The sequence below is a fragment of the Hemitrygon akajei genome, chromosome 8 (genome assembly GCF_048418815.1).
Source record: "Hemitrygon akajei chromosome 8, sHemAka1.3, whole genome shotgun sequence".
Classification (NCBI taxonomy): Eukaryota; Metazoa; Chordata; class Chondrichthyes; order Myliobatiformes; family Dasyatidae; genus Hemitrygon; species Hemitrygon akajei.
This window is the reverse complement of record NC_133131.1, coordinates 51,709,056-51,736,476: the sequence shown is the minus strand read 5'-3', so window position 1 is coordinate 51,736,476 and position 27,421 is coordinate 51,709,056. Positions and strand designations below refer to the sequence as shown.

At 48.1% G+C, this 27,421-nt stretch overlaps 1 protein-coding gene across 1 annotated transcript in view; it reads right to left on the bottom strand.

The window, feature by feature from the left end:
* atp2a3 (ATPase sarcoplasmic/endoplasmic reticulum Ca2+ transporting 3) overlaps positions 1 to 27,421 on the bottom strand; it is a 200,482-nt gene that overhangs the window by 17,171 nt on the left and 155,890 nt on the right. The window contains exons 10-17 of the mRNA XM_073053837.1: positions 21,123 to 21,225; positions 20,366 to 20,497; positions 20,093 to 20,215; positions 17,763 to 17,981; positions 14,525 to 14,860; positions 12,181 to 12,401; positions 10,871 to 11,073; positions 9,637 to 9,722 (exon numbers count right to left, since the gene is read on the bottom strand). Coding sequence (XP_072909938.1) covers positions 9,637 to 9,722; positions 10,871 to 11,073; positions 12,181 to 12,401; positions 14,525 to 14,860; positions 17,763 to 17,981; positions 20,093 to 20,215; positions 20,366 to 20,497; positions 21,123 to 21,225 — 1,423 coding nt within the window. The remainder of the gene's footprint in view (positions 1 to 9,636; positions 9,723 to 10,870; positions 11,074 to 12,180; positions 12,402 to 14,524; positions 14,861 to 17,762; positions 17,982 to 20,092; positions 20,216 to 20,365; positions 20,498 to 21,122; positions 21,226 to 27,421) is intronic.

Sequence of the window (27,421 nt, the reverse complement as noted above, 5' to 3'; positions counted from 1 at the left end):
ACAGAGCGGCCTGTGTTTGGGGAAGGTCAGGTACAGAGTGGCCTGTGTTTGGGGAAGGTCAGGTACAGAGTGGCCTGTGTTTGGGGAAGGTCAGTACACAGAGTGGCCTGTGTTTGTGGAAGGTCAGTACACAGAGTGGCCTGTGTTTGTGGAAGGTAAGTGCACAGAGTGGCCTGTGTTTGTGGAAGGTCAGTACACAGAGTGGCCAGTGTTTGTGGAAGGTTAGAGTACAGAGTGGCCAGTGTTTGTGGAAGGTCAGAGTACAGAGTGGTCAGTGTTTGTGGAAGGTCAGTACACAGAGCGGCCTGTGTTTGTGGAAGGTCAGTACACAGAGCGGCCTGTGTTTGGGGAAGGTCAGTACACAGAGCGGCCTGTGTTTGGGGAAGGTCATGTACAGAGCGGCCTGTGTTTGGGGAAGGTCACGTACAGAGCGGCCTGTGTTTGGGGAAGGTCAGGTACAGAGTGGCCTGTGTTTGGGGAAGGTCAGGTACAGAGTGGCCTGTGTTTGGGGAAGGTCAGTACACAGAGTGGCCTGTGTTTGTGGAAGGTAAGTGCACAGAGTGGCCTGTGTTTGTGGAAGGTAAGTGCACAGAGTGGCCTGTGTTTGTGGAAGGTCAGTACACAGAGTGGCCAGTGTTTGTGGAAGGTTAGAGTACAGAGTGGCCAGTGTTTGTGGAAGGTCAGAGTACAGAGTGGTCAGTGTTTGTGGAAGGTCAGTACACAGAGCGGCCTGTGTTTGTGGAAGGTCAGTACACAGAGCGGCCTGTGTTTGGGGAAGGTCAGTACACAGAGCGGCCTGTGTTTGGGGAAGGTCAGTACACAGAGAGACCTGTGTTTGGGGAAGATCAGTACACAGAGCGGCCTGTGTTTGTGGAAGGTCAGTACACAGAGCGGCCTGTGTTTGTGGAAGGTCAGTACACAGAGTGGCCAGTGTTTGTGGAAGGTCAGTACACAGAGCGGCCTGTGTTTGTGGAAGGTCAGAGTACAGAGAGGCCTGTGTTTGGGGAAGGTCAGTACACAGAGAGGCCTGTGTTTGGGGAAGGTCAGTACACAGAGAGGCCTCTGTTTGGGGAAGGTCAGTACACAGAGTGGCCAGTGTTTGTGGAAGGTCAGAGTACAGAGTGGTCAGTGTTTGTGGAAGGTCAGCACACAGAGTGGCCTGTGTTTGTGGAAGGTCAGTACACAGATCGGCCTGTGTTTGGGGAAGGTCACGTACAGAGCGGCCTGTGTTTGGGGAAGGTCACGTACAGAGCGGCCTGTGTTTGGGGAAGGTCACGTACAGAGCGGCCTGTGTTTGGGGAAGCTCAGTACACAGAGCAGCCAGTGTTTGTGGACGGTCAGTACACAAAACGGCCTGTGTTTGTAGAAGGTCAGTACACAGAGTGGCCTGTGTTTGTGGAAGGTAAGTGCACAGAGTGGCCTGTGTTTGTGGAAGGTCAGTGCACAGAGTGGCCTGTGTTTGTGGAAGGTCAGTACACAAAACGGCCTGTGTTTGTAGAAGGTCAGTACACAGAGTGGCCTGTGTTTGTGGAAGGTAAGTGCACAGAGTGGCCTGTGTTTGTGGAAGGTCAGTACACAGAGTGGCCTGTGTTTGTGGAAGGTAAGTGCACAGAGTGGCCTGTGTTTGTGGAAGGTCAGTACACAGAGTGGCCAGTGTTTGTGGAAGGTCAGAGTACAGAGTGGCCTGTGTTTGGGGAAGGTCAGTACACAGAGTGGCCAGTGTTTGTGGAAGGTCAGAGTACAGAGTGGTCAGTGTTTGTGGAAGGTCAGTACACAGAGTGACCTGTGTTTGTGGAAGGTCAGTACACAGAGCGGCCTGTGTTTGGGGAAGGTCATGTACAGAGCGGCCTGTGTTTGGGGAAGGTCACGTACAGAGCGGCCTGTGTTTGGGGAAGGTCAGGTACAGAGTGGCCTGTGTTTGGGGAAGGTCAGGTACAGAGTGGCCTGTGTTTGGGGAAGGTCAGTACACAGAGTGGCCTGTGTTTGTGGAAGGTCAGTACACAGAGTGGCCTGTGTTTGTGGAAGGTAAGTGCACAGAGTGGCCTGTGTTTGTGGAAGGTCAGTACACAGAGTGGCCAGTGTTTGTGGAAGGTTAGAGTACAGAGTGGCCAGTGTTTGTGGAAGGTCAGAGTACAGAGTGGTCAGTGTTTGTGGAAGGTCAGTACACAGAGCGGCCTGTGTTTGTGGAAGGTCAGTACACCGAGCGGCCTGTGTTTGGGGAAGGTCAGTACACAGAGCGGCCTGTGTTTGGGAAGGTCAGGTACAGAGTGGCCTGTGTTTGGGGAAGGTCAGGTACAGAGTGACCAGTGTTTGTGGGTCAGTACACAGAGTGGCCGGTGTTTGTGGAAGGTCAGTACACAGAGTGGCCGGTGTTTGTGGAAGGTCAGTACAGAGTGGCCTGTGTTTGTGGAAGGTCAGTACAGAGTGACCAGTGTTTGTGGAAGGTCAGTACAGAGTGGCCTGTGTTTGGGGAAGGTCAGTACAGAGTGACCAGTGTTTGTGGAAGTTCAGTACACAGAGTGGCTGGTGTTTGTGGAATGTAAGTGCACAGAGTGGCCTGTGTTTGGGGAAGGTCAGGTACAGAGTGGCCTGTGTTTGTGGAAGGTCAGTACAGAGTGACCAGTGTTTGTGGGTCAGTACAGAGTGGCCTGTGCTTGTGGAAGGTCAGTACAGAGTGACCAACGTTTGTGGGTCAGTACAGAGTGGCCTGTGTTTGGGGAAGGTCAGGTACAGAGTGGCCTGTGTTTGTGGGTCAGTACAGAGTGGCCTGTGTTTGGGGAAGGTCAGGTACAGAGTGGCCTGTGTTTGGGGAAGGTCAGTACAGAGTGACCAACGTTTGTGGGTCAGTACACAGAGTGGCCGGTGTTTGTGGAAGGTAAGTGCACAGAGTGGCCTGTGTTTGGGGAAGGTCAGTACACAGAGCGGCCTGTGTTTGTGGAAGGTCAGTACACAGAGTGGCCAGTGTTTGTGGAAGGTCAGTACACAGAGCGGCCTGTGTTTGTGGAAGGTCAGAGTACAGAGAGGCCTGTGTTTGGGGAAGGTCAGTACACAGAGAGGCCTGTGTTTGGGGAAGGTCAGTACACAGAGAGGCCTCTGTTTGGGGAAGGTCAGTACACAGAGTGGCCAGTGTTTGTGGAAGGTCAGAGTACAGAGTGGTCAGTGTTTGTGGAAGGTCAGCACACAGAGTGGCCTGTGTTTGTGGAAGGTCCGTACACAGATCGGCCTGTGTTTGGGGAAGGTCACGTACAGAGCGGCCTGTGTTTGGGGAAGGTCACGTACAGAGCAGCCTGTGTTTGGGGAAGGTCACGTACAGAGCGGCCTGTGTTTGGGGAAGCTCAGTACACAGAGCAGCCAGTGTTTGTGGACGGTCAGTACACAAAACGGCCTGTGTTTGTAGAAGGTCAGTACACAGAGTGGCCTGTGTTTGTGGAAGGTAAGTGCACAGAGTGGCCTGTGTTTGTGGAAGGTCAGTACACAGAGCGGCCTGTGTTTGTGGAAGGTCAGTACACTGAGTGGCCTGTGTTTGTGGAAGCTCAGTACACAGAGCAGCCAGTGTTTGTGGACGGTCAGTACACAAAACGGCCTGTGTTTGTAGAAGGTCAGTACACAGAGTGGCCTGTGTTTGTGGAAGGTAAGTGCACAGAGTGGCCTGTGTTTGTGGAAGGTCAGTACACAGAGTGGCCTGTGTTTGTGGAAGGTAAGTGCACAGAGTGGCCTGTGTTTGTGGAAGGTCAGTACACAGAGTGGCCAGTGTTTGTGGAAGGTCAAAGTACAGAGTGGCCTGTGTTTGGGGAAGGTCAGTACACAGAGTGGCCAGTGTTTGTGGAAGGTCAGAGTACAGAGTGGTCAGTGTTTGTGGAAGGTCAGTACACAGAGTGACCTGTGTTTGTGGAAGGTCAGTACACAGAGCGGCCTGTGTTTGGGGAAGGTCATGTACAGAGCGGCCTGTGTTTGGGGAAGGTCACGTACAGAGCGGCCTGTGTTTGGGGAAGGTCAGGTACAGAGTGGCCTGTGTTTGTGGAAGGTCAGTACACAGAGTGGCCTGTGTTTGTGGAAGGTAAGTGCACAGAGTGGCCTGTGTTTGTGGAAGGTCAGTACACAGAGTGGCCAGTGTTTGTGGAGGGTTAGAGTACAGAGTGGCCAGTGTTTGTGGAAGGTCAGAGTACAGAGTGGTCAGTGTTTGTGGAAGGTCAGTACACAGAGCGGCCTGTGTTTGTGGAAGGTCAGTACACAGAGTGGCCTGTGTTTGGGGAAGGTCAGGTACAGAGTGACCAGTGTTTGTGGGTCAGTACACAGAGTGGTCGGTGTTTGTGGGTCAGTACACAGAGTGGCCGGTGTTTGTGGAAGGTCAGTACAGAGTGGCCTGTGTTTGTGGAAGGTCAGTACAGAGTGACCAGTGTTTGTGGAAGGTCAGTACAGAGTGGCCTTTGTTTGGGGAAGGTCAGTACAGAGTGGCCTGTGTTTGGGGAAGGTCAGTACAGAGTGACCAGTGTTTGTGGAAGGTCAGTACACAGAGTGGCTGGTGTTTGTGGAATGTAAGTGCACAGAGTGGCCTGTGTTTGGGGAAGGTCAGGTACAGAGTGGCCTGTGTTTGTGGAAGGTCAGTACAGAGTGACCAGTGTTTGTGGGTCAGTACAGAGTGGCCTGTGCTTGTGGAAGGTCAGTACACAGAGCGGCCTGTGTTTGTGGGTCAGTACAGAGTGGCCTGTGTTTGGGGAAGGTCAGGTACAGAGTGGCCTGTGTTTGTGGGTCAGTACAGAGTGGCCTGTGTTTGGGGAAGGTCAGGTACAGAGTGGCCTGTGTTTGGGGAAGGTCAGTACAGAGTGACCAACGTTTGTGGGTCAGTACACAGAGTGGCCGGTGTTTGTGGAAGGTAAGTGCACAGAGTGGCCTGTGTTTGGGGAAGGTCAGTACACAGAGCGGCCTGTGTTTGTGGAAGGTCAGTACACAGAGTGGCCAGTGTTTGTGGAAGGTCAGTACACAGAGCGGCCTGTGTTTGTGGAAGGTCAGAGTACAGAGAGGCCTGTGTTTGGGGAAGGTCAGTACACAGAGAGGCCTGTGTTTGGGGAAGGTCAGTACACAGAGAGGCCTCTGTTTGGGGAAGGTCAGTACACAGAGTGGCCAGTGTTTGTGGAAGGTCAGAGTACAGAGTGGTCGGTGTTTGTGGAAGGTCAGCACACAGAGTGGCCTGTGTTTGTGGAAGGTCAGTACACAGATCGGCCTGTGTTTGGGGAAGGTCACGTACAGAGCGGCCTGTGTTTGGGGAAGGTCACGTACAGAGCGGCCTGTGTTTGGGGAAGGTCACGTACAGAGCGGCCTGTGTTTGGGGAAGCTCAGTACACAGAGCAGCCAGTGTTTGTGGACGGTCAGTACACAAAACGGCCTGTGTTTGTAGAAGGTCAGTACACAGAGTGGCCTGTGTTTGTGGAAGGTAAGTGCACAGAGTGGCCTGTGTTTGTGGAAGGTCAGTACACAGAGCGGCCTGTGTTTGTGGAAGGTCAGTACACTGAGTGGCCTGTGTTTGTGGAAGCTCAGTACACAGAGCAGCCAGTGTTTGTGGACGGTCAGTACACAAAACGGCCTGTGTTTGTAGAAGGTCAGTACACAGAGTGGCCTGTGTTTGTGGAAGGTAAGTGCACAGAGTGGCCTGTGTTTGTGGAAGGTCAGTACACAGAGTGGCCTGTGTTTGTGGAAGGTAAGTGCACAGAGTGGCCTGTGTTTGTGGAAGGTCAGTACACAGAGTGGCCAGTGTTTGTGGAAGGTCAGAGTACAGAGTGGCCTGTGTTTGGGGAAGGTCAGTACACAGAGTGGCCAGTGTTTGTGGAAGGTCAGAGTACAGAGTGGTCAGTGTTTGTGGAAGGTCAGTACACAGAGTGACCTGTGTTTGTGGAAGGTCAGTACACAGAGCGGCCTGTGTTTGGGGAAGGTCATGTACAGAGCGGCCTGTGTTTGGGGAAGGTCACGTACAGAGCGGCCTGTGTTTGGGGAAGGTCAGGTACAGAGTGGCCTGTGTTTGTGGAAGGTCAGTACACAGAGTGGCCTGTGTTTGTGGAAGGTAAGTGCACAGAGTGGCCTGTGTTTGTGGAAGGTCAGTACACAGAGTGGCCAGTGTTTGTGGAAGGTTAGAGTACAGAGTGGCCAGTGTTTGTGGAAGGTCAGAGTACAGAGTGGTCAGTGTTTGTGGAAGGTCAGTACACAGAGCGGCCTGTGTTTGTGGAAGGTCAGTACACAGAGCGGCCTGTGTTTGGGGAAGGTCAGTACACAGAGTGGCCTGTGTTTGTGGAAGGTAAGTGCACAGAGTGGCCTGTGTTTGTGGAAGGTAAGTGCACAGAGTGGCCTGTGTTTGTGGAAGGTCAGTACACAGAGTGGCCAGTGTTTGTGGAAGGTTAGAGTACAGAGTGGCCAGTGTTTGTGGAAGGTCAGAGTACAGAGTGGTCAGTGTTTGTGGAAGGTCAGTACACAGAGCGGCCTGTGTTTGTGGAAGGTCAGTACACAGAGCGGCCTGTGTTTGGGGAAGGTCAGTACACAGAGCGGCCTGTGTTTGGGGAAGGTCAGGTACAGAGTGGCCTGTGTTTGGGGAAGGTCAGGTACAGAGTGACCAGTGTTTGTGGGTCAGTACACAGAGTGGCCGGTGTTTGTGGGTCAGTACACAGAGTGGCCGGTGTTTGTGGAAGGTCAGTACAGAGTGGCCTGTGTTTGTGGAAGGTCAGTACAGAGTGACCAGTGTTTGTGGAAGGTCAGTACAGAGTGGCCTGTGTTTGGGGAAGGTCAGTACAGAGTGGCCTGTGTTTGGGGAAGGTCAGTACAGAGTGACCAGTGTTTGTGGAAGGTCAGTACACAGAGTGGCTGGTGTTTGTGGAATGTAAGTGCACAGAGTGGCCTGTGTTTGGGGAAGGTCAGGTACAGAGTGGCCTGTGTTTGTGGAAGGTCAGTACAGAGTGACCAGTGTTTGTGGGTCAGTACAGAGTGGCCTGTGCTTGTGGAAGGTCAGTACACAGAGCGGCCTGTGTTTGTGGGTCAGTACAGAGTGGCCTGTGTTTGGGGAAGGTCAGGTACAGAGTGGCCTGTGTTTGTGGGTCAGTACAGAGTGGCCTGTGTTTGGGGAAGGTCAGGTACAGAGTGGCCTGTGTTTGGGGAAGGTCAGTACAGAGTGACCAACGTTTGTGGGTCAGTACACAGAGTGGCCGGTGTTTGTGGAAGGTAAGTGCACAGAGTGGTCTGTGTTTGGGGAAGGTCAGTACACAGAGCGGCCTGTGTTTGGGGAAGGTCATGTACAGAGCGGCCTGTGTTTGGGGAAGGTCACGTACAGAGCGGCCTGTGTTTGGGGAAGGTCAGGTACAGAGTGGCCTGTGTTTGGGGAAGGTCAGGTACAGAGTGGCCTGTGTTTGGGGAAGGTCAGTACACAGAGTGGCCTGTGTTTGTGGAAGGTCAGTACACAGAGTGGCCTGTGTTTGTGGAAGGTAAGTGCACAGAGTGGCCTGTGTTTGTGGAAGGTCAGTACACAGAGTGGCCAGTGTTTGTGGAAGGTTAGAGTACAGAGTGGCCAGTGTTTGTGGAAGGTCAGAGTACAGAGTGGTCAGTGTTTGTGGAAGGTCAGTACACAGAGCGGCCTGTGTTTGTGGAAGGTCAGTACACAGAGCGGCCTGTGTTTGGGGAAGGTCAGTACACAGAGCGGCCTGTGTTTGGGGAAGGTCAGGTACAGAGTGGCCTGTGTTTGGGGAAGGTCAGGTACAGAGTGACCAGTGTTTGTGGGTCAGTACACAGAGTGGCCGGTGTTTGTGGGTCAGTACACAGAGTGGCCGGTGTTTGTGGAAGGTCAGTACAGAGTGGCCTGTGATTGTGGAAGGTCAGTACAGAGTGACCAGTGTTTGTGGAAGGTCAGTACAGAGTGGCCTGTGTTTGGGGAAGGTCAGTACAGAGTGGCCTGTGTTTGGGGAAGGTCAGTACAGAGTGATCAGTGTTTGTGGAAGGTCAGTACACAGAGTGGCTGGTGTTTGTGGAATGTAAGTGCACAGAGTGGCCTGTGTTTGGGGAAGGTCAGGTACAGAGTGGCCTGTGTTTGTGGAAGGTCAGTACAGAGTGACCAGTGTTTGTGGGTCAGTACAGAGTGGCCTGTGCTTGTGGAAGGTCAGTACACAGAGCGGCCTGTGTTTGTGGGTCAGTACAGAGTGGCCTGTGTTTGGGGAAGGTCAGGTACAGAGTGGCCTGTGTTTGGGGAAGGTCAGGTACAGAGTGGCCTGTGTTTGGGGAAGGTCAGTACAGAGTGACCAACGTTTGTGGGTCAGTACACAGAGTGGCCGGTGTTTGTGGAAGGTAAGTGCACAGAGTGGCCTGTGTTTGGGGAAGGTCAGGTACAGAGTGGCCTGTGTTTGGGGAAGGTCAGGTACCGAGTGGCCTGTGTTTGTGGGTCAGTACAGAGTGGCCTGTGTTTGGGGAAGGTCAGGTACAGAGTGGCCTGTGTTTGGGGAAGGTCAGTACAGAGTGACCAGCGTTTGTGGGTCAGTACACAGAGTGGCCGGTGTTTGTGGAAGGTAAGTGCACAGAGTGGCCTGTGTTTGGGGAAGGTCAGGTACAGAGTGGCCTGTGTTTGGGGAAGGTCAGTACAGAGTGGCCTGTGTTTGTGGAAAGTCAGTACAGAGTGGCCTGTGTTTGGGGAAGGTCAATACAGAGTGACCAGTGTTTGTGGGTCAGTACACAGAGTGGCCGGTGTTTGTGGAAGGTAAGTGCACAGAGTGGCCTGTGTTTGGGGAAGGTCAGGTACAGAGTGGCCTGTGTTTGGGGAAGGTCAGGTACAGAGTGGCCTGTGTTTGGGGAAGGTCAGGTACAGAGTGGCCTGTGTTTGTGGAAGGTCAGGTACAGAGTGGCCTGTGTTTGGGGAAGGTCAGTACAGAGACACCAGTGTTTTTGGGTCAGTACACAGAGTGGCCTGTGTTTGTGGAAGGTCAGGTACAGAGTGGCCTGTGTTTGTGGAAGGTCAGTACACAGAGTGGCCTGTGTTTGGGGAAGGTCAAGTACAGAGTGGCCTGTGTTTGGGGAAGGTCAGTACGGAGTGACCAGTGTTTGTGGGTCAGTACACAGAGTGGCCTGTGTTTGGGTGAGGACGATACACAGCATGGTTTGCGTTGAGTGAGAGGTTGGAGAGATGTGTACACTTGCCCTTTCTCTGATGTGACAGCCTGCACTCGATTATCGATGGCCTGCTGTGCTCTTGGCATCAGGATGATTAATAGAGTCTTTGTGAAAGTAATTATCTCAGACTGGCAGCACAGTCCCCAGGCAACACTGCATCACTCCGCGGGTCAGCTCAAAGGGCTGAACACAATGAAGTGCTTGCTGAAACAGACTGTTATTTACGACATTCAGACTCGGGCGAAGACTCCCCGAATATAGCAAGAAAACCTTTAACCATCTGTTTTTGTCTGGCTTGGATTCGATTGGGTAGTGGTGCTGGATCAAGGCAGTGAACACAACTAAAAATCCATGGGTAGGACTTTCTAACAGATTGTCAATAGTAAGTAATGATTGAGACTTCACCCATCAGTTACAGTTCCTATAGATTGGCCGTTACTGAACCGAGCGTCGCCACCCTCATCCTCCCCCCGTCCCCCATGGGAGGATACATCCCATCTCCATTACCAGCTGGTTGAAGGTGACCTGTGGACCGCTGTCGTCGTACATGAACCACCAGGTAGCTGCTCCAACGGTTGCAAGGCCAACGTAAACTGGAAGAGACCAATGAGCAGGGTAAGGAAGGGGGACAGACAGGAGGAGAGCACCGTGCAACTAGGAAACCTACGACCGCCTGCCACCCCAGCAGCTCTGCCTTCTGGCTGGAAACAGGAGCAGAGGATGCAGACGTTCTGCCCATCTGACATGCGTTAGCTCCATCGCATCCCACACTCTGGTTTCGTCTTTCGTCACAACCCCGCAGAGCTGCCATCCCAAGCCTACATACGATTCTCTGCTGAAAGCTTCCAGAACTGACTCTCCCCTTCACTTTCATCTATCAGAATCAACTAAGAGCAAGAAGAGTCATTTCCCCTCTGGTTCTTTAGCTAATTCGAATCAGCCTGATGCTGCCTTAGCAGAGAGAGATCCCAGCCCTGGACCATCCCAGGGATCTGTCCTGTAATGCTGCTTTTGTTCTGCAGCCACTCCAAGGCCGTGGATGGAGGCTGAAAGTTGTCCGCGCATCTGGGCAGAAGACTTTCCTCCCTGGTTGGTTACCAGATTGGAATCAACTCCTACTGACAATGCATTCAAGATTCAGAATTATTTATCACATGCATATTGAAACCTAGTAAAACGTGTTATTTGGGTTAACAACCAACACACCACTTGCAAGTGTTGCTGTACATTCCAGTGCCAATGCAATCAGTAGGAGAGATACACTGGTATACAGTTGATATAACCAGGAGATACAGTTCAAACTACAACGCCCCAGATTCCTTAGTTCCAATGGCCTCCATTTCAGAGGCACCAGATGGCTGAACACATGCAACTACTTGCCTGCCTACACCTCCTCCAATAGCATAACCTCTACCACTGAGAACGGCAGGGGCAACAGGCACAGGCGAACACTACTACAACTTCAGACAGCCTGCTGTATGTGCACGGAATATAGTTTCCCTACAAGTCATGTACCATCCAGTCTTGGAAATATATCGCCATTCCTTTACTATCACTGGGTCTAAATCCCAGAATTCCCTTCCCAACAGCACCTTCCTCCAGAAGGACTGTGGTGGTTCAAACAATCGGGGTGGGCGATAAACGGGGCCTCACTGATGATACTCGTATCCTGAAGCAGAGTAAATAAGCAGAAGGGCAAGTGATTCGTGTCTGGCCGGAGAGACGTGGTCTGGCCGCTTACCTCCAATGGCGATATAGCGGAAGAAGAGCCAGCCGCTGATGAGCGACTCCTTGGGATTTCGGGGTGGCTTGCTCATGATGTCCAGGTCAGGAGGGTTGAAGCCCAAGGCAGTGGCGGGCAGGCCGTCGGTCACCAAGTTCACCCAGAGCAGCTGGACTGGGATCAACGCTTCGGGCAAGCCCAGGATGGCAGTGAGGAAAATGCTAACGGAAAATGAGGAAGAGTGATCAGAATGTAAACCAAAGCAAACAGCGATCCAGGCAAGTTATCATAACAGTAAATGCCCCAGTCAATGCTGGGGTTTTACACCGCCTCTGCCCCATCCCGGGTTCACGGCCCCCAGACTATCTGAAGCTTCAATCTCCACTCGGCTGGAGCAGGCAACAGGAGGGAATGAAGGAAGGACCCTGTACACTGATCCGGGGGCTTACATTAGACCACAGAGGGCAGCACCTAGTGTATACGACTGTGTGTGAGGGCAGGTGACCCATAACCACCCAGTCTTTACCAGCAGTCCACTTCTTTATGAATAGAACCACTGCAGTTGGTGGATCAGAGGAGGAGGAGTTTTTATTTTCTATGACCAGTTGTTTGTCCTGGACCCTTCTTTATGCAGATGGAAATCTTTGCTTAAGATGGCAGCTCCAGGAAGCTGCTTGTCAGTAACTAACTTCAGGATAAAGACGCAACAAAAAGTGGCAGGTCTGCATTAACATACTCGGGGCTCAACACCTAACTATATACTGCAAGTTGGCTAAAAAATTAGCCTCACAAAATTAGTAAAGAGATTGATGGCTGGACCACAATGGGGAAAGACTGGGGCTGGACCAGGGGCTGAACCGGGATTGGACCGAGAGCAGACTGGAAGCAGACAGGGGCTAGACCGGGAGCGGACTGGGAGCAGACGGGGGCCGGACCGGGAGCGGACTGGGAGCAGACGGGGGCCGGACCGGGAGCGGACTGGGAGCAGACGGGGGCTGGACCGGGAGCGGACTGGGAGCAGACGGGGGCCGGACCGGGAGCGGACTGGGAGCAGACGGGGACTGGACGGGCAGCAGACTGGGAGCAGATGGGGGCCAGACTGGAAGTGGGACTGGGACCAGACTGGTTCAGACTTCTTCATTGCCGAGGCTAGATCCACTATTTCAAGCTTATGATGTGTGTGACCTGAAGCAATTCCTTCAAGCCCTGGGCAAACCCAGAACAGAAGGGTGAGAGTAGGCAGTTGCTCCCAGAAGCAGAACACAGCGTGTGCTGAAACCTAAGGCAGCAGGTCATTGACTGCCAACTTGAGAAGAACAAAGCCTTACCAGACCACTTCGCCCACGTTGGAGGAGATGAGGTAGCGAATAAACTGCTTCATGTTGTTGTAAATAGCTCGACCCTCCTCAACTGCTGACACTATGGTAGAGAAGTTGTCATCTGACAGTACCATTTCTGATGCCGTCTTGGCCACAGCTGTTCCTGAGCCCATTGCAATCCCAATTTCAGCCTTCTTTAGAGCAGGGGCGTCATTAACACCATCTCCAGTCTGCAGAGAAAGAAGCATCAGTGGTTGCTCCAGGAATTCTACTCAAATTCAGAAGTAGAGAGCCATTCAACATCTCTTTGATGATCATTTCCACAAATTAAGTGCTGTCTATGTCCACAGCTCGGGTAGAAAACCACTCCTGGACCTCGCTACACTTCTTGCAGCCTCAGTAAAGTAGCCAGCATCGTCAAAGAGCCCATCCACCCTGAAGGCATTCCCCCTTCTCCCCTCTTACATCTGACAGAAGATACAAAAGCCTGAAAGCATTACCACTAGGCACAAAGACAGCTTGTATTTCACAGTTCTGAGACTACTGAACAATCCCCTAGTGTGATGGGATGGATTCCTGTCCTGACAACAACTTGTTATCATCTCGCTGTTTATTGTCTGCCTGCACTGCACTTTCTTGGAAATTGTTCTGCTTTATTCTATATCTGTTCTTGTTCCCTTTCACTACCTCGAGGCACTGTTATAACGGATTAATTTGTAAAAACAGTACGCAAGACATGTTTTTCACTGTATCTCGGTACATCTGTCAACAATAGACCAATGTACCAACGTAATGCAGTCTGGGGCTCAGAGCGTCTTATAAACTGAAGCCTGTATATCTGAAATAAACAGTGACTACATTTTATTAGCTGTTCAATGCTCCAGACGTACTTCAGGAAAATAGCACAACGTGCAGCTGGTAGAGCGACTGCCTTGGAGTGCCAGAGATCCCTGTTCAAACCCTACCTCAGGTACCGTCTGTGTACAGCTCTCCCTGTGACTGTACGGATTTTTCCTGAGTGTTCTCGTTTCCTCCCACATCCCAAAGAAATGCAGGTCAGTAGATCATTAACCACTCAGTTGTCAGTGTGATAGAGTCTGGGTGTTGTCGGTGTTGATGAGAAGGTGGGCAGAATAAAATGGGATTAGATATAGTTCCTGTAGAAAGCTGGTTGGTCTGTACTTGCTGGGTTCCTGGGCCAGTTCTGGCTCCGTAGCACCTCCACATTTATGCTGGGCCCAAATTCCCTGGCAAAATCTGCAGTACTGCATACAGTTACATATGATAGGAAGGACGTTGGGGCTTTGGAGAGGGTGCAGGAGAGGTTACCAGGACTCTGCCTGGTTTAGAGGGCATGTGCTATCATGGGAGGCTAGACAAGCTTGGGTCAATTTCTTTGGAGCAGCAGAAGCCGAGGGGAGATCTGATGAGGTTTATAAGATTATGAAAGGCATGATTAGAGTAGACAGGGAGTATCTTTTCCATCCATACCGGAGGGTATAGGTTCAAAGGGGATGTGAGGGGCAAGTTATTTTACTCATAGTGTTGGATGCCTGGAATGTGCTGCCCAGTATAACGGTAGAGGCAAATACATTAGACGCTTTTAAGAGACACATGAATGAGGAAGATGGAGGATATGGACATTGTGTAGGTAGGAGGGGCAGTTTTTGGGGGTCTTTGATTTACTTTTTAGCTTGTTCGGCACAACATTGTGGCCCGAGGATCCTGTTCCTTTGTTGTACTATTCTGTTCTATGTTCTGAACAGTGACGTCCTGAGTCCCAGTGTGACTGACAGAGCCCTGAGAAGGGACAATCAATCCCTGCCCACACAACTTTCTGATATTAAGGTCATACCCCAAGACTTAAGTGGCTCCAACAAATTAATGGACATTCAAAATCCCTTGAAAACTAGTCATGGTGTAAGTTGAGAGCTGGCTGGGAGCAGGGCCACACGCCTGCACTTCACTCTGAACATCTGACCACAGCTTGAGACCGTCGTCCCAACATCTCCTCAGCAAATTGATCCGCACTTCAGTTTGCTTTAGTTAAATACATTGAAATAAGGATTGGTATTCTGTCAGAAAAGTTATCACACAATGTATGTCACTGTGCTACCCAAGATCACGTGCTAACAGTCGGTTTTATAACAAATAGACTGCTCTACCAAACTGTGTGCCCTTTCCATTCACTGAACTCTTCCATTTAACAGCAAGGCGATGTCTTATTTTAACAGATAGACCATTGCTTGCGTTTATAAACGTGGAATCACATTGACATTGAGCCGGGGGCACAAGCTGGGGCAAGGAGGCAGCTTGCAGCAGAGGTGACAACACTGGCAACAAGCAGACTCACCATGGCTGTGATCTCGTCAAAGGACTGGAGGTACTCGATGATCTTCGACTTGTGCGAGGGCTCGACTCGGGCAAAGCAGCGTGTGGCGCGGCAGGCTTCCCGCTGATCCTCCAGGGAGAGGTCATCAAACTCGCGGCCGGTGTATGCCTTCTCGGACACATCCTCATTCTCAGCAAAGATTCCAATCCGCCGGCAAATGGCGATGGCAGTGCCCTTGTTGTCACCTGTGATCATGATCACTCGGATACCAGCCTTCTCACACATCTGGATGGAGTCCACCACTTCCTTTCTTGGGGGGTCCAACATGCCCACACAGCCAACAAAGGTGAGGTCAGTCTAAAGGAGAAGGGAGAAGAATTAGTGCCGTACCAGGGAGTGCCACCAACCGCACTCACATTAACAAGAAGTTTTATTTACATATTTGCCATCTAGAAGTTTAACACCAGTGTTGTCGGCAGAATGTGAAGAGGCGGCGTACAGGAGCGAGGTAGATCAGCTGGTTGAGTAGTGCCACAACAACAATCTAGCACTCAACGTCAGCAAAACCAAGGAATTGATTGTGGACTTCAGGAAGGGGGGAGTCAGGGGAACCTCATTAAAAAGTTGCAATGGAAATGATGAGCAGCGTCAAGTTCCTGGGGGTCAGAGCTCAGAGGACCCGCCCTGGGCCCAGGATATTGATGCAATCATGACGCTGGCACTCCAGTGGGAGCTCGAGGAGATCTGGTGTCACCAAAGAGTCTATCAAATTTCTACAGATGTACCACGGAGAGCACTCTAACTGGTCGCATCATTGCCTGGCACAGGATTGATCGAGTCCGCAGAGGGTTATAGTCTCACTTAGCTCCATCACAAGCACAAACCTCCCCACCATCAAGGTCATCTTTAAGAGGTGGTGCCTCGAAAAGGTAGCATCCATCATTAAAGCCCTTACCAGCTGGTTTGTGCCCTTTCCTCAATACTACCATCAAGGAAACACACTCAACAGCCTCTTCCCATCCACTGTCAGGCTTCAGAATAATCCAGGAACACTACCTCATTATTCATTTTTTGCACTATTTTTCCATCTTGTAATTTTGAGTAATTTTTTTTGTCTTTGTGCTGCACTACTGCCACAAAACAATAACTGATAAAGTCACAATGAACTTGATTCTGGCAGTGCAACGTTAGCTCAGGACGCATTGCACAGTCGAACAGCTAGTTCACCTGTCTTATGGCTCCAGTGACCTGGGTTCAGTCCCGACCTCTGGCACTGTCTGTGCAGAGTTTCACGTTCTCTCTGTGACTTTCCAAAGACATGAAGATATAACCATATAACAGTTACAGCACGGAAACATCTCGGCCCTTCTGGTCCGTGCCAAATGCTTACTCCCATCTCAAAAGATGGCATGTTTTCTCTGTGACTTCCCACATCCCAAAGACATGAAGGTTGGTAGATTATCTGGCCTCTGCATAGGTGAGTGGTAGAGTTTGGAGAAAGTCTTTGGGAATGTGGGGAGAATAAAGCTAGATGATCATTGGGTTCATGTAACTGGTTGGTTGATTAGCATTTCCTCAGAGGCTGAAAGAGCTGTTGACCCACTGAATCTACCTGGGACTGCAGCATCAGGCCAGCATTACACACAAGACTCTGGAGTGAGGTTTGAACCTACAGCCACCTAACTGGCAGGTGGTTGCATCTCCTCTCTGAGTCAGGCCCCAAATCAGAGGGTGCAATTCAAAGAAAAATTTGGGAATATTTTCACTGCTTCACCTGGAAGGACTGCTTGGGTCCCTGGATGATGGAAGGGACGTGGGAAAGGGAAGACATTGCATTGCATATCCTGTTGTTTGGGAGTAGTAGGTGGAGATGGAAGAGTAGTCAGGGTCCCTTTGAAATGTCGTCCTCGCATGCAGAAACTGCGCAGCCTCCAGACATCTTGTTTCAGAACAGAGTCCCCGATGATCTTTGCAATAATGACAACATTGTCCATGATCTACCCTTAAAGTGACAAAATATTCCTCAGAGCTTCACAGAAGCATGACCAAACCTGCACTGTCAGTCACATGATGAAGCTCTTAGTCAAAACGGAGATTTTACTGAACCTTGAGGAGGAAAAGGAAGAGCAAGGTAGAGGGGCATGGGGACAGAAAAGAAACCTTGGAGACTATAGATACTGGGAATCTTGTGTAACACACACAGAATGATGGAGGAATGCAGCAGGTCAGGCAGCATCTACGGAGAGGAATAAACAGTCGATGTTTCAGACAGAGACCCTTCATCAAGACTCAATAAGAGTCAGGAGAGTCCTGATGTGGGGGCTCAGGCCCAAAACAGATTATTTATTTATTTCATCAGCTGGTTGCCTTCCTGCAGGTTGAATCTTTCACTCTGTAAATTTTGTCTGAACAACCTTTTGGATCTGCTTATGTGTGACTGGAATTGAAACTAGAACCTCAGGAATAAGCTGCCAAATTCTACAGTAACGTCATCAAATTCAGGAGGAAGCAATGAGGCCAAGTCTGATGTCCTGATCTCTGACAAGAGTCCATCTCGGTGATTCAGATCCAGTCTGACCCCCTGCTCCCTTTGAACCAGAACAATTTCAGCTCTCAGCCTTCGATAGGTATGGTAGCTGATGGAATGCAGATATACTGTGAGCAAACTGAACTAAAGCCTCTTGAAGCCATAAGACCATAAGAGATAGGAGCAGAATTAGGTCTTTTAGCCCATCAAGTCCCCACGGCTGATCGCAGATCCCACTCAACCCTAGACACCTGCCTTCTCGCCATATCCTTCGATGCCCTGACCGATCAGGAAACAATCAACTTCTGCCTTAAATACTCCCACAGACTTGGCCTCCACAACAGTCTGTGGCAGAACATTCCCCAAATTCACCACTGTCTGGCTAAAAGGATTCCTCCTTACCTCTGTTCTAAAAGGTCACCCCCTCCCCCCCAAGCTTGGGGCTGTGCTCTCTAGTTCTGAATACCCCCACCATAGGAAACATCCTCGCCACATCCAACCTATGTAGTCCTTTCACAATTCGGTAGGTTTCAATGAGGTCCCACGCATTCTTCTCCCACAGCCAAGGCCTTCTTCACACAGACCCTGCTGGTGCTCCTAAAAGGAACACTTCCACATACAGGGAAGGCGTTGTTGTCCAGGGATATGGCAATGGTCAGAATAAGGAACATTACTCCTACAGCCTCTCCCCTCCCCCTTTCACCCAACCACAGCAGAAGCAAGTTTGCTCACCTCATACTGGATGAACTTGGAGGCATCTTCCAGGTCCATGTCCTCTCTCTTGGGTGGGCTGTCCCGTGTGGCCAGAGCCAGGCAGCGGAGGGTGTCCCGTCCTGTTCCCCACTCCTTGATCACACTCAGGATCTTCTCCTTTACTCGAAGGGTCAGGGGCACCTTGGTGGTGCCGAAACGGATGTAACTGCAACGTTCAATCACTCCTTCAGGAGCCCCCTAAACAAACAATATTCTCGTTAGACAGTTAGAAGTTGCCGACACAGTCAGGGCTGAATGATGCCTCTGCACTAAAGCTTCACTGGATCGTAACCAGAAGGGGGCGCACACACACACACACACACACACACACACACACACACACACACACACACACACACACACACAGACAGACACACACACACACACTCACACACAGACAGACACACACACACAGACAGACACACACACACACACACACACACACACAGACAGACAGACACACACACACACACACACACACAGACACACACACACAGACACACACACACACACACACACACACACACACAAGACTTCTGCACCTTACAGTGTACACGTCTCCCTCCCGTGAGGGCTACGGCTTGGTTGTTGAGTACAACGAAGACTGAGACTGATGGATGTCACATCTTCTGCTGAAATGTTTGTGGTCTCACTCTCCACCATCCCTGCCTGACTTGCAGAATATCTAAACCACACTCTGAGTCTGATGGGAGCCGGGTGGCCGAGGGTACCTCAGGATAGGACTCTAGTGCTCACTGGGTTTCTCTCTAAGGTCGATGGATGCCTTTGACTTTCATCTGCCACTCATCTCTCATCGTGTGGTATTTTATGGAGCCAATAGGTCTCATCCTGTGATTCCCCTTAGATTCCCATCCCAAGCTAAATGCTCCTCCCTCCCGTCATAAATCGAGGAGGCTCTTAGCTTTACAGGCCTGAAACATTAACTCTGCTTCTCTCTCCACAGATGCTATCTGACCTGCTGAGTGTTTCCAGAATAGTCTGTTGTGCATAATAAGCTTTTGCAGCCAATGATCCACTTCACATTATGACATGAAATAGACTTCTAAACTGAGCTGAGTAGGTCAGTCTTGACATCCAGTTCCTGTAAATGCCTTAATGAGAGGCTCACTCTCTGCTAACATGGGACAAGCTTCCTCTAATGCAAAGACACTCCCTCTGTAAATTGCTGAGCTATTTGTGAACACTCAGTGAAATTCCAGCACGTTACATCGAAACAGCAATTGTAAAGCAGTAAACTAGCTTCCCAGAGCTGCAACTACCAACGTGTGAAACAGAGAGAGAAATGGATTCAGCTAAACATCAGATGGTTTAATATTCCCACTGATCAGGCCACTTTGCCATAGTTTGGCAAGACAATGTATGTTCACAGCTGCTTGCTTGTTGGGTGTGATCAGCACCAGTTCAACAGGCTGAAATGGATTCTATGGCCTTCTAAGTGTAAAGGTGAACTCTCCCCAAACTCCTGATGTGCATTGGTGTTGATTTTCTTAATAGGGAGTACTGAGGTTGTAAAGTTAATTCCAAAGAGTTTTACCCCAAATAGACACACAGTAGTAAGTTGCAGTTATCCACAATGGAAGTCTAGGCCTCAGTCAGTATCTAGGAGGGGAACAAGTATTGCTGAAAATATTATATATGCGAGGATTGCAGTGGAGGTTAGAATCATGGAGTTATGCACCACAGAATCAGATCTTTCAAACCCCCAAGTCCTTGCCAATCAACAATACTAATCCCACTGATCAAGAAATGGTCCATGAGCCTTCTGTACCCTGGTGAAGCAAATACTCTCCTGAGAATTCCTGATTTCAGGGATCCTCTACCACTTACTTAGGCAGGCCAGTCCTGAGTCCAATCATTGTCTGGGTGAAAAATTTCTTCCTCAAATCCCTGCTAGATCTCCCACCCATTGCCTTAAAACTATGCTCTTTAATTGTTGCCATGACGAAAAGTTTCTCACTGTTTATCCTCTCGATGGCTCTCATAGTTCTGCATACCTGCGTCTTCTCTCAGTCTCCTTTGATCCAAGCCAAATAAACCTACCCACCTCAGCTTTCCTCACACCCGACACACTCCATCCCAAGCAGTTTCCAGGTGAATCTCCTCTGCACCCTCTCCAATGCAACCACATTCTAGCAGATAATAGCTCTTCCTAATAAATGAATGAGCAGAGGAACAGTTCCCTTTCACTGCCATGTGCCTGGCAAATGGACCAGCTGCTGAACTGAACTGACCATTCCTGGCTGCCTGAAAGTGCCATGCTCTAGTGACAGAGCGCAAAAGCTTCTCACCTTCACAAACATCTTGTTACCAGATCCATCTGTGGGCTTGACAGGAGAGCAGTAAACAGACATGGACTTGCGATCACGGGAGAATTCGAGTGTTACATCTTTCTTCATCAGCTGTTTGATGGTCTACGAGAGGGAGAGAGGGGAAGTTAATGACTAGAAACATTAGCAGTCATTGCAGTGAGGGTGTTAGAGAGCAGATCATTTACTATTCAATGAAAAGCTCCTAGAAAACCAGGTAACATTGAAACTCGTGACTGGCAACAGGATACTCACGTTGTTACAATAGGTAGCTTTTTCTACTTTAGTGATGTCATTGAGATCGGTGTTGAAAACATTCATCTTTTCCACTAGGCAAACCAGAGCTGTTTCTGTGGCTTCCCCAACCTTCTCATAAATACCCTTTGACTGGAAAAAGAAAGAAGAGCACGTTCAAGTATGCCAAAAAATCTTGCCATCATTTATACCACATCGCAAGAACAGAGTCAAGGTTTTTTTTGGAGTCCTGAAAGCCAATCAAAAATATAAGAGGCTGTTTATTGTGTGAGATAGTCTTCTATGGCAATTGGTGCAGTCCAGCAGAGCCAGCTCACAAGCACCACCCACAGAGTCAAGACAGCAAGAGGCAGAAGTCATGACGCTCAGCCTACATTCACAAAATGAGGGTTAGTGGTGTAATAGCCTGAAAAGTAGGCTTTAAATTATCAGTACTTCACCAGAAAATGAGAAAAAAATGTCACTTTTATAATAGGAATCTACGAAATTAAGATTTAGGCTAAATCCCATTGAAAATAAAGACCGTCATCTGAGGTATAATATATGAGATTAATAGAGAACACACACACACACAATTCAATACAATAGGAGAGATACAGCCAGGCGGAGTGTTAAAGAGAAATGGTTATCAAGTGTGAAAAAAGATGTCACACTTTTACCAGAGAAGTACTCCAAATATATCCTATTATCTTATGGTCTTATGTTCTTGTATAATGTGAACATTTTCCCTTTACATTTGGTCAACACTTATACTCACTTCATTGTAATCCAGGGAGGAATCATTGCACAGGGCACAGATGGTGGCCAGCTCAACAAGTCCAGCGTACTGACTGGTTTGAATGGGTTTGTCCCCCATCAGTCTATAAAGAAGGACATATTTGTTATGAGATCAGCAAGTGTAAAGATAGCATTGAGATTTATCTGGAAATAGCACCGATAAAAAGAACAACAATTTATATTCTTATGCTCAGCTCTCCCAGAATGAAACACTCACACAGTCGTACAGCACCGAAACGGGTCCTTCAGCTCAACAAGTCCATCCCAACTATCAACCATTGGTACTTATCCAATTCTATTCTCTCCACATTATCATCAACTTCTGCTTTTTAACACTGACATGCTAGGGGCAACTTGGAGTGCAAGAGTGGGTTTCTCAGTGTGTGCATAGTCCAAGGCTGGGAAGAGAACAGTAATCTGTCCCTGTACGAGTTGGGGCACTGAATGCTCTCTCTTTCTGGATCACGTGGTGCTATAGTACATGAGGCAAGTGAGCAGAATCAGGTTAGACATCCCAGTCTGTTACCTACTCAACCCTGGTGCCTCTCAGTGCTGACGGTGCACACTGCAGAATCTTGATGGCACTTTATTAGATACGGCTGAATGCCTGCTCATTAATCAGCCAATCATGTGGCACCAACTCAATGCATAAAAGCATGCAGGCATGGTCAAGAGGTTCATGTGTATTTGATATTTCAGTAACATTTGCGTAATATTATAAATATATTGTTTGATTAAGCATTCTTTATTTGTTTACATAATTCATTACAAGTTATATGTAAAAGTATGGGAAAGGCATACGTCATGACGCTATCACATCATAAGTTAAAAAAAAACTAAATGTATGTGAGTTATCCCTAACTCTATACTTTTCTTTCAATTAGTTTTGTGTTTTGAAGTTACAAAACCTAACAGTGGTGATGAGTATGATTTAAAACAAACCCAAGGTGACTACCTATCTGCTGAAGCACAGTGAGATGATCAAGTTTCAAAGAAAGTGTAGCACACTTTCTTCACCGAAGGGAAGAAATGGTTGAGTAAAAAGAAAGTGCAGCGCATCTTTTTTCTTTGCAAGAGGAAGAGACGGTCAGGTAAAAAAAAAGGCAGAGCGGATGAAATTCTTGGGAAAATTAACAGTGAGAACTGGGTGGTGGTGATAATGATGATAATAATAATTAAATAATGGAAATGGCTGGCTACATCAAAAATTTAGATGTATTCAATTACACAAAAGAAAACTGGGTGATGTATACAGAATGAATTGAACAGTATTTTAAAGTAAATGGAATAGCCAGTGAAAAATGAGTGCCAGTTCTGCCGTTTGCATTGGGTGGAAAGACATACAGCTTGTTTATAAATTCAACTGCTTGAACTAAACTAAAAGTAATGACCTTTGCTGATATTGTGAAATTAATGCAGGGACATTTAGAACTGAAACCATTGTCAATGGCAGAATGCTTTAGGCGCCATAGGTGGAATCAAAAGGAAATGGCTGAACTGAAGAAGTTGTCTAAGCATTGAAATTTCCATGATGGCTTAATGATGCACCGAGAGATCATTTAGTTTGTGGAAGACATTCAAAACAGCTTCTAACTGAAGCACAGCTCACATTTAAAAGAGCAGTTGAAATTGTTGTATCAATAGAAACTGCATGTAGAAACATAATTGAGTTGCAGTCAGGAATGAAAGTTAGCATGAATAAAATTGCAACATCTAAACAGAAACCTGCCTGGTTGAACAAGTTGTGTTACTGTTGTGGCAGGGGCTCATATACACAAGACCAACACAGATTTAAAGGTGAAACTTGCAGAAAATGCAACAAAGTAGGACACAAGCAAAGAGTATGTCTGGCATATAGACAAAAATAAATGCACTGCAGGGGGAAGAGAAAAAGTCAAGTTTCAGTTTCAAAAAGAGCATTAATCTGCATGCTGTTGAAGAAAGATTTGACAATGATGAGAGTGAGGCAGGACTGTGTAGCCTTAAGATTTACGAGAAAACTAACAAGACAACGAGCGATATGACTTAACCAGAAATGAATGGCAAATTAATTAAAATGGAATTGGACAGTGGCTCAGCTTTTTCAGTCATTTCAAAATTAATTGAACTGTATTTCAAAGACACTGAACTAAAGCCTGCAGATATCCAACTAAGAACTTGTACAGGAGAAAAGCTAACCCCTGTGGGAATGACACCTGGTAACAAAGTAATACAACAACCAATGAGCCACATCGGCCTTGAATGTGGTAAAAAGAGGAGGGCCAGCATTGTGGGGCTGTGAGTGGCTGAGACAACTGCAACTTGATCGGAGATCCATCCACCATTTGCATGTCACATCCCCTGCAACACAGTCAACTGAAAGAGAATTAGGAAAGCTACTGGATGATGTCACAGCAGTGTTCAAGAATGGCATTGGAAAACTCAATCAGATCAAGGGTAGAGTAATGTTAAATCCAAGTTTTACAAAGCCTGTCTGGTTCCTCTTTCCATTCTTGACAAAGTAGCCAGTGAGCTAGATCACATACAGGCTGAAGGAATTCTTTCCAAGGTTGATTGGAGCCCATGGGCAACACCAGTGGTCCCAGCAGCCAAGAAGGATGAGTCTGTCAGGATCCGTGGTAATTTTAAAGTCGCCATCAACCCAGTACTTAAAGTAGATCAATACCTCCTGCCCAGAATAGAGGGTATCTTTGCAAACCTTTCTGGAGTGAAGCACTGCAGCAAAATAGAGGTACCTGAGGCCTAGCTACAGATGGAGATGGAAGAGGAATCTGAAGTTTTTCTGACCATAAACACTCACAAAGGGCTTTATCACTAGAAAAGACTTATTTCTGGCAGAGCATCTGCCCCTGAACTCTGGCAGGAAGATATGAATCAAGAGCGGCAAGGCTGCCCGGTCACTCAGCGTTACGTAGATGACGTCATTTTAACCGGTAAGGATGACAAGGAACATCTCCAACATTTCAAAACAGTGTTAGAAAGATTTAAAGATTATGGGCTCAGAGCATGACGCAAGTGCAAATTCTTCAAGCATCAGTTATTGTGGTCACACCATGACCCAGAAGGATTACACAAGTGTGCTGAGAAAATTCAAGCATTGGTAGATGCCACAAGGCTAAAAGGACATGTCACAGTTATGGTCTATTTTAGGATTTGGAAATTACTATAACAGTTTCCTACCAAAGCTTGCTACTAACTCATTACTCCAGATTGGGCAGAAATAGCAATGGATAAAGCAGTGTGAGTTGGCTTTCCAAAAGGTGAAGGAAAGGGTGATGTCAGATACCGTACTCACAGACTATCATCCACATCTTCAGTGAAGCTTGCCTGTGACACCGCGCCTTTTGGTCTGGGTGCAGTCACATCACGAGTGATGGAATGCTCCAGAGACTTTGCTTTATGTTCGCTTACTACTACAGAGAAAAATTACGCACAGATTGATAGAGAGGCCTTGCGTCTGGTTTTGGGTGTAAAACCTTTCAGCCAGTATAGGAGAGAGTTTATCCTCATTACTGATCAGTGTCCATTTCAATCCACAGAAAGGCGTTCCACTAACAGCAGCAGCACAAATGTTGAGACTGGCTGTTTCTTGAAAGACACAATTAAAGATCAAGTTCGAGGACCACCAATCATGGAAATGCTGACGGATTACCCCATTTACCCTTGGAAAAAGAAATATCTGAAAAATTTACAAAAAAGGACACTCATCTTGAATACTTGCCCCAGTGATGTAGTCTCCCTCTTACAGCAGAGATGATCCAAAGGGAAACCAGAAAAGATGCCACACTGTCTCAGGTCTACTTGGCAACTCAAAATAGGGGTACATGTAGCAGAAATTCCAGTTCCCACATTTTTGTGAGTGCTTGGATGAACATCCCTGACAGAGGTTGCCAGATGTTAGAATTGAGAGTTGTTGTACATTCCAAGTTGAGAGCCAAAGTGTTGGAGAAGCTACAGGCCAGTGATCTAAGCATGGTCAAAATAAAAGTATTGGCTCAAAGCTTTGTCAGGTGGCTTGGGATGGATCAGCAGATCGAACAACCTGCCGTGCCCTGTTCGGGATGCCAACACATCCAGCAGATGCTAACAGGCATTCCCCTGGCAGAGGATTCATGTGGATTTTGCCAGATCATTCATGAGCACTAATTTCTGGGTAGTAGTGGATTCAGCTACAAAATGGCCAGAAGTGTTCCCAATAGTCTCCACTACAGCCTTGAACACTTATGTGTTGACAAGCCTCTTTTCAAGGACTGGTGTTCCAGAATTTTACCACAAAATGGACCACAATTTGTTACAGAACAGTTACAGTCATTCCTGAAAATGAATAGAATAAGACATATTACATTTGCACCGTACCACCCAGCTACAAATGCCTTGGTGGAAAGTTTGACCGAAGTCTAAAGAACGCATTGGGAACAGTGTCAGCAGCACTAACCACACTGACACTGAATCAGAAACTTCCCAATTTCCTCCTTGCATATCACAATGCAGAACACTCCACAACCAACAAATCATCACCAACACTGTTCCTGGGTTGTCCCTTGCACTCACACTTGGATCTCCTCAAATCCAACTCAGAAGGAGTAAGCAGGACAAACATCAGAGACACATTGAGGGCTCCTTGAGCAAGCAGGTTCAATGTTTCACTCCTGGACAAGCATTCCTGGTGAAGGACTACTGAGGTGATCAAAAGTGGGTACGGAAAAATTAAGGACAGAACTGGACCACCCTCCTGGAGATGAGTTGTTAGAGAAGAACGGTATCCAGAGCTGTCACAAACACTTCCTGCAGACCCAGAGCCAACTCCTACAAGCTCCACGGAGGAGGCCTCAGAACCTGAGATTGGTTCACAGCCACAAGTCTCACCTGCCCAGCAGGGTGACCCCTTGTCAGGAAAGACGTTTATCCAAAAAGAGTAAGATATCCTCTGAAGCCATTAAATCTTTAGGCCTGAATGGGCTAACTTAAAATTGACTATGCTGTAGATTTCTATACAGTCATTGTATTATATAGTATACTGTGTATATAGTTGAGATGCATTCCACATCGAGTTGGAGTTTATAGCTAAGCAGGGATGAGTGTTGTGTATTTAAATATTTCAGTAATAATTGAGTAATATTGTAAATATATACTTTGATTAAGCATTGTTCTTTTATAAAATTCATTATGGGTTGTACATAAAAGTACGCAAATGGCATACATCATGATGTTACCACATCATAAGTGTGTGCTTCACTAAAGCAAAAAAACACAAGTTATCCCTGGCTCCATGCTTTTTGATTAATTAGTTTTAAGATTTGGAGTGACAAGTTCAGTTGCTGTTCACACCAAACATCAGAATGAGGAAGAAATGTGATTTGAGTGACTTTGTGGGGGGGGGTGGGGGAGAAAAGAAGAAGGGGTGTGTGGGGGGGGGCAAGAGGGGGAAGAAGAGAGTGGGGGATAGAGGGGAAGAAGAGAGTGGGGGATAGAAGGGAAGAAGAGAGAGGGGAAGAAGCGAGTGGGAGAGATGGGGGGAGAAAGAGTGGGAAAGCGTGAGGAGAGAAAAGGTAAATTTACCGGGTTTGAGGATGCTGCTTCTGCATGCTATCCTAACCAGACATTCCAGTCATGGTCTGGGATCCACTGGGGATGGAGCCTACCTAAAGGACAAATGTTTTATGGTTGGGGATGGTCCCTTTAAGTTAGCATTGAGTATGTGGAGTAAATGTAGGAAAGGCAACACTTGTGTCCCAGTGTCACAGAGTAGACACTCTAAGCTGTAAGAAGGGGTGATAATTCTGCCATTGTGCTCCGTAACAGGACAATAATCCAGGATGCATTTGGATGCACAATTCAAAGTATCCACCTCTGTTAAGGTCACTCAAATGAGATAAAGATATAAACTGTACTAAAACGTATTTTTATCATTCTTTTCTTGGATGTCATGTATGATTCTAATCTTGTTACTCTCAGCACCAACATCTGGGAACTGTTTACTGCTCACTATGAACAGTCATCCACCTTCCACCAGTCACCAGCCTGTTCACCACCATAACCCATCCTTTCATACTAGGTTTCCGTACCACTGTGTATCCCACCATCATTAAACATCTTTTTCCCTTACCCCATAGTCAAAGCCCCACTTTCCCACTCCAAAGCTCATCTCTCATCTCTGTTAAAGCATTCCCATTAATCCTCTCAAAGGTCAAACCAGCCTCAATGATCTCTCCCTCATAACCCAAGATGATTTCCCACTCCTCCACCACTACCTACCCCACCCATTACCCCCTTTCTATT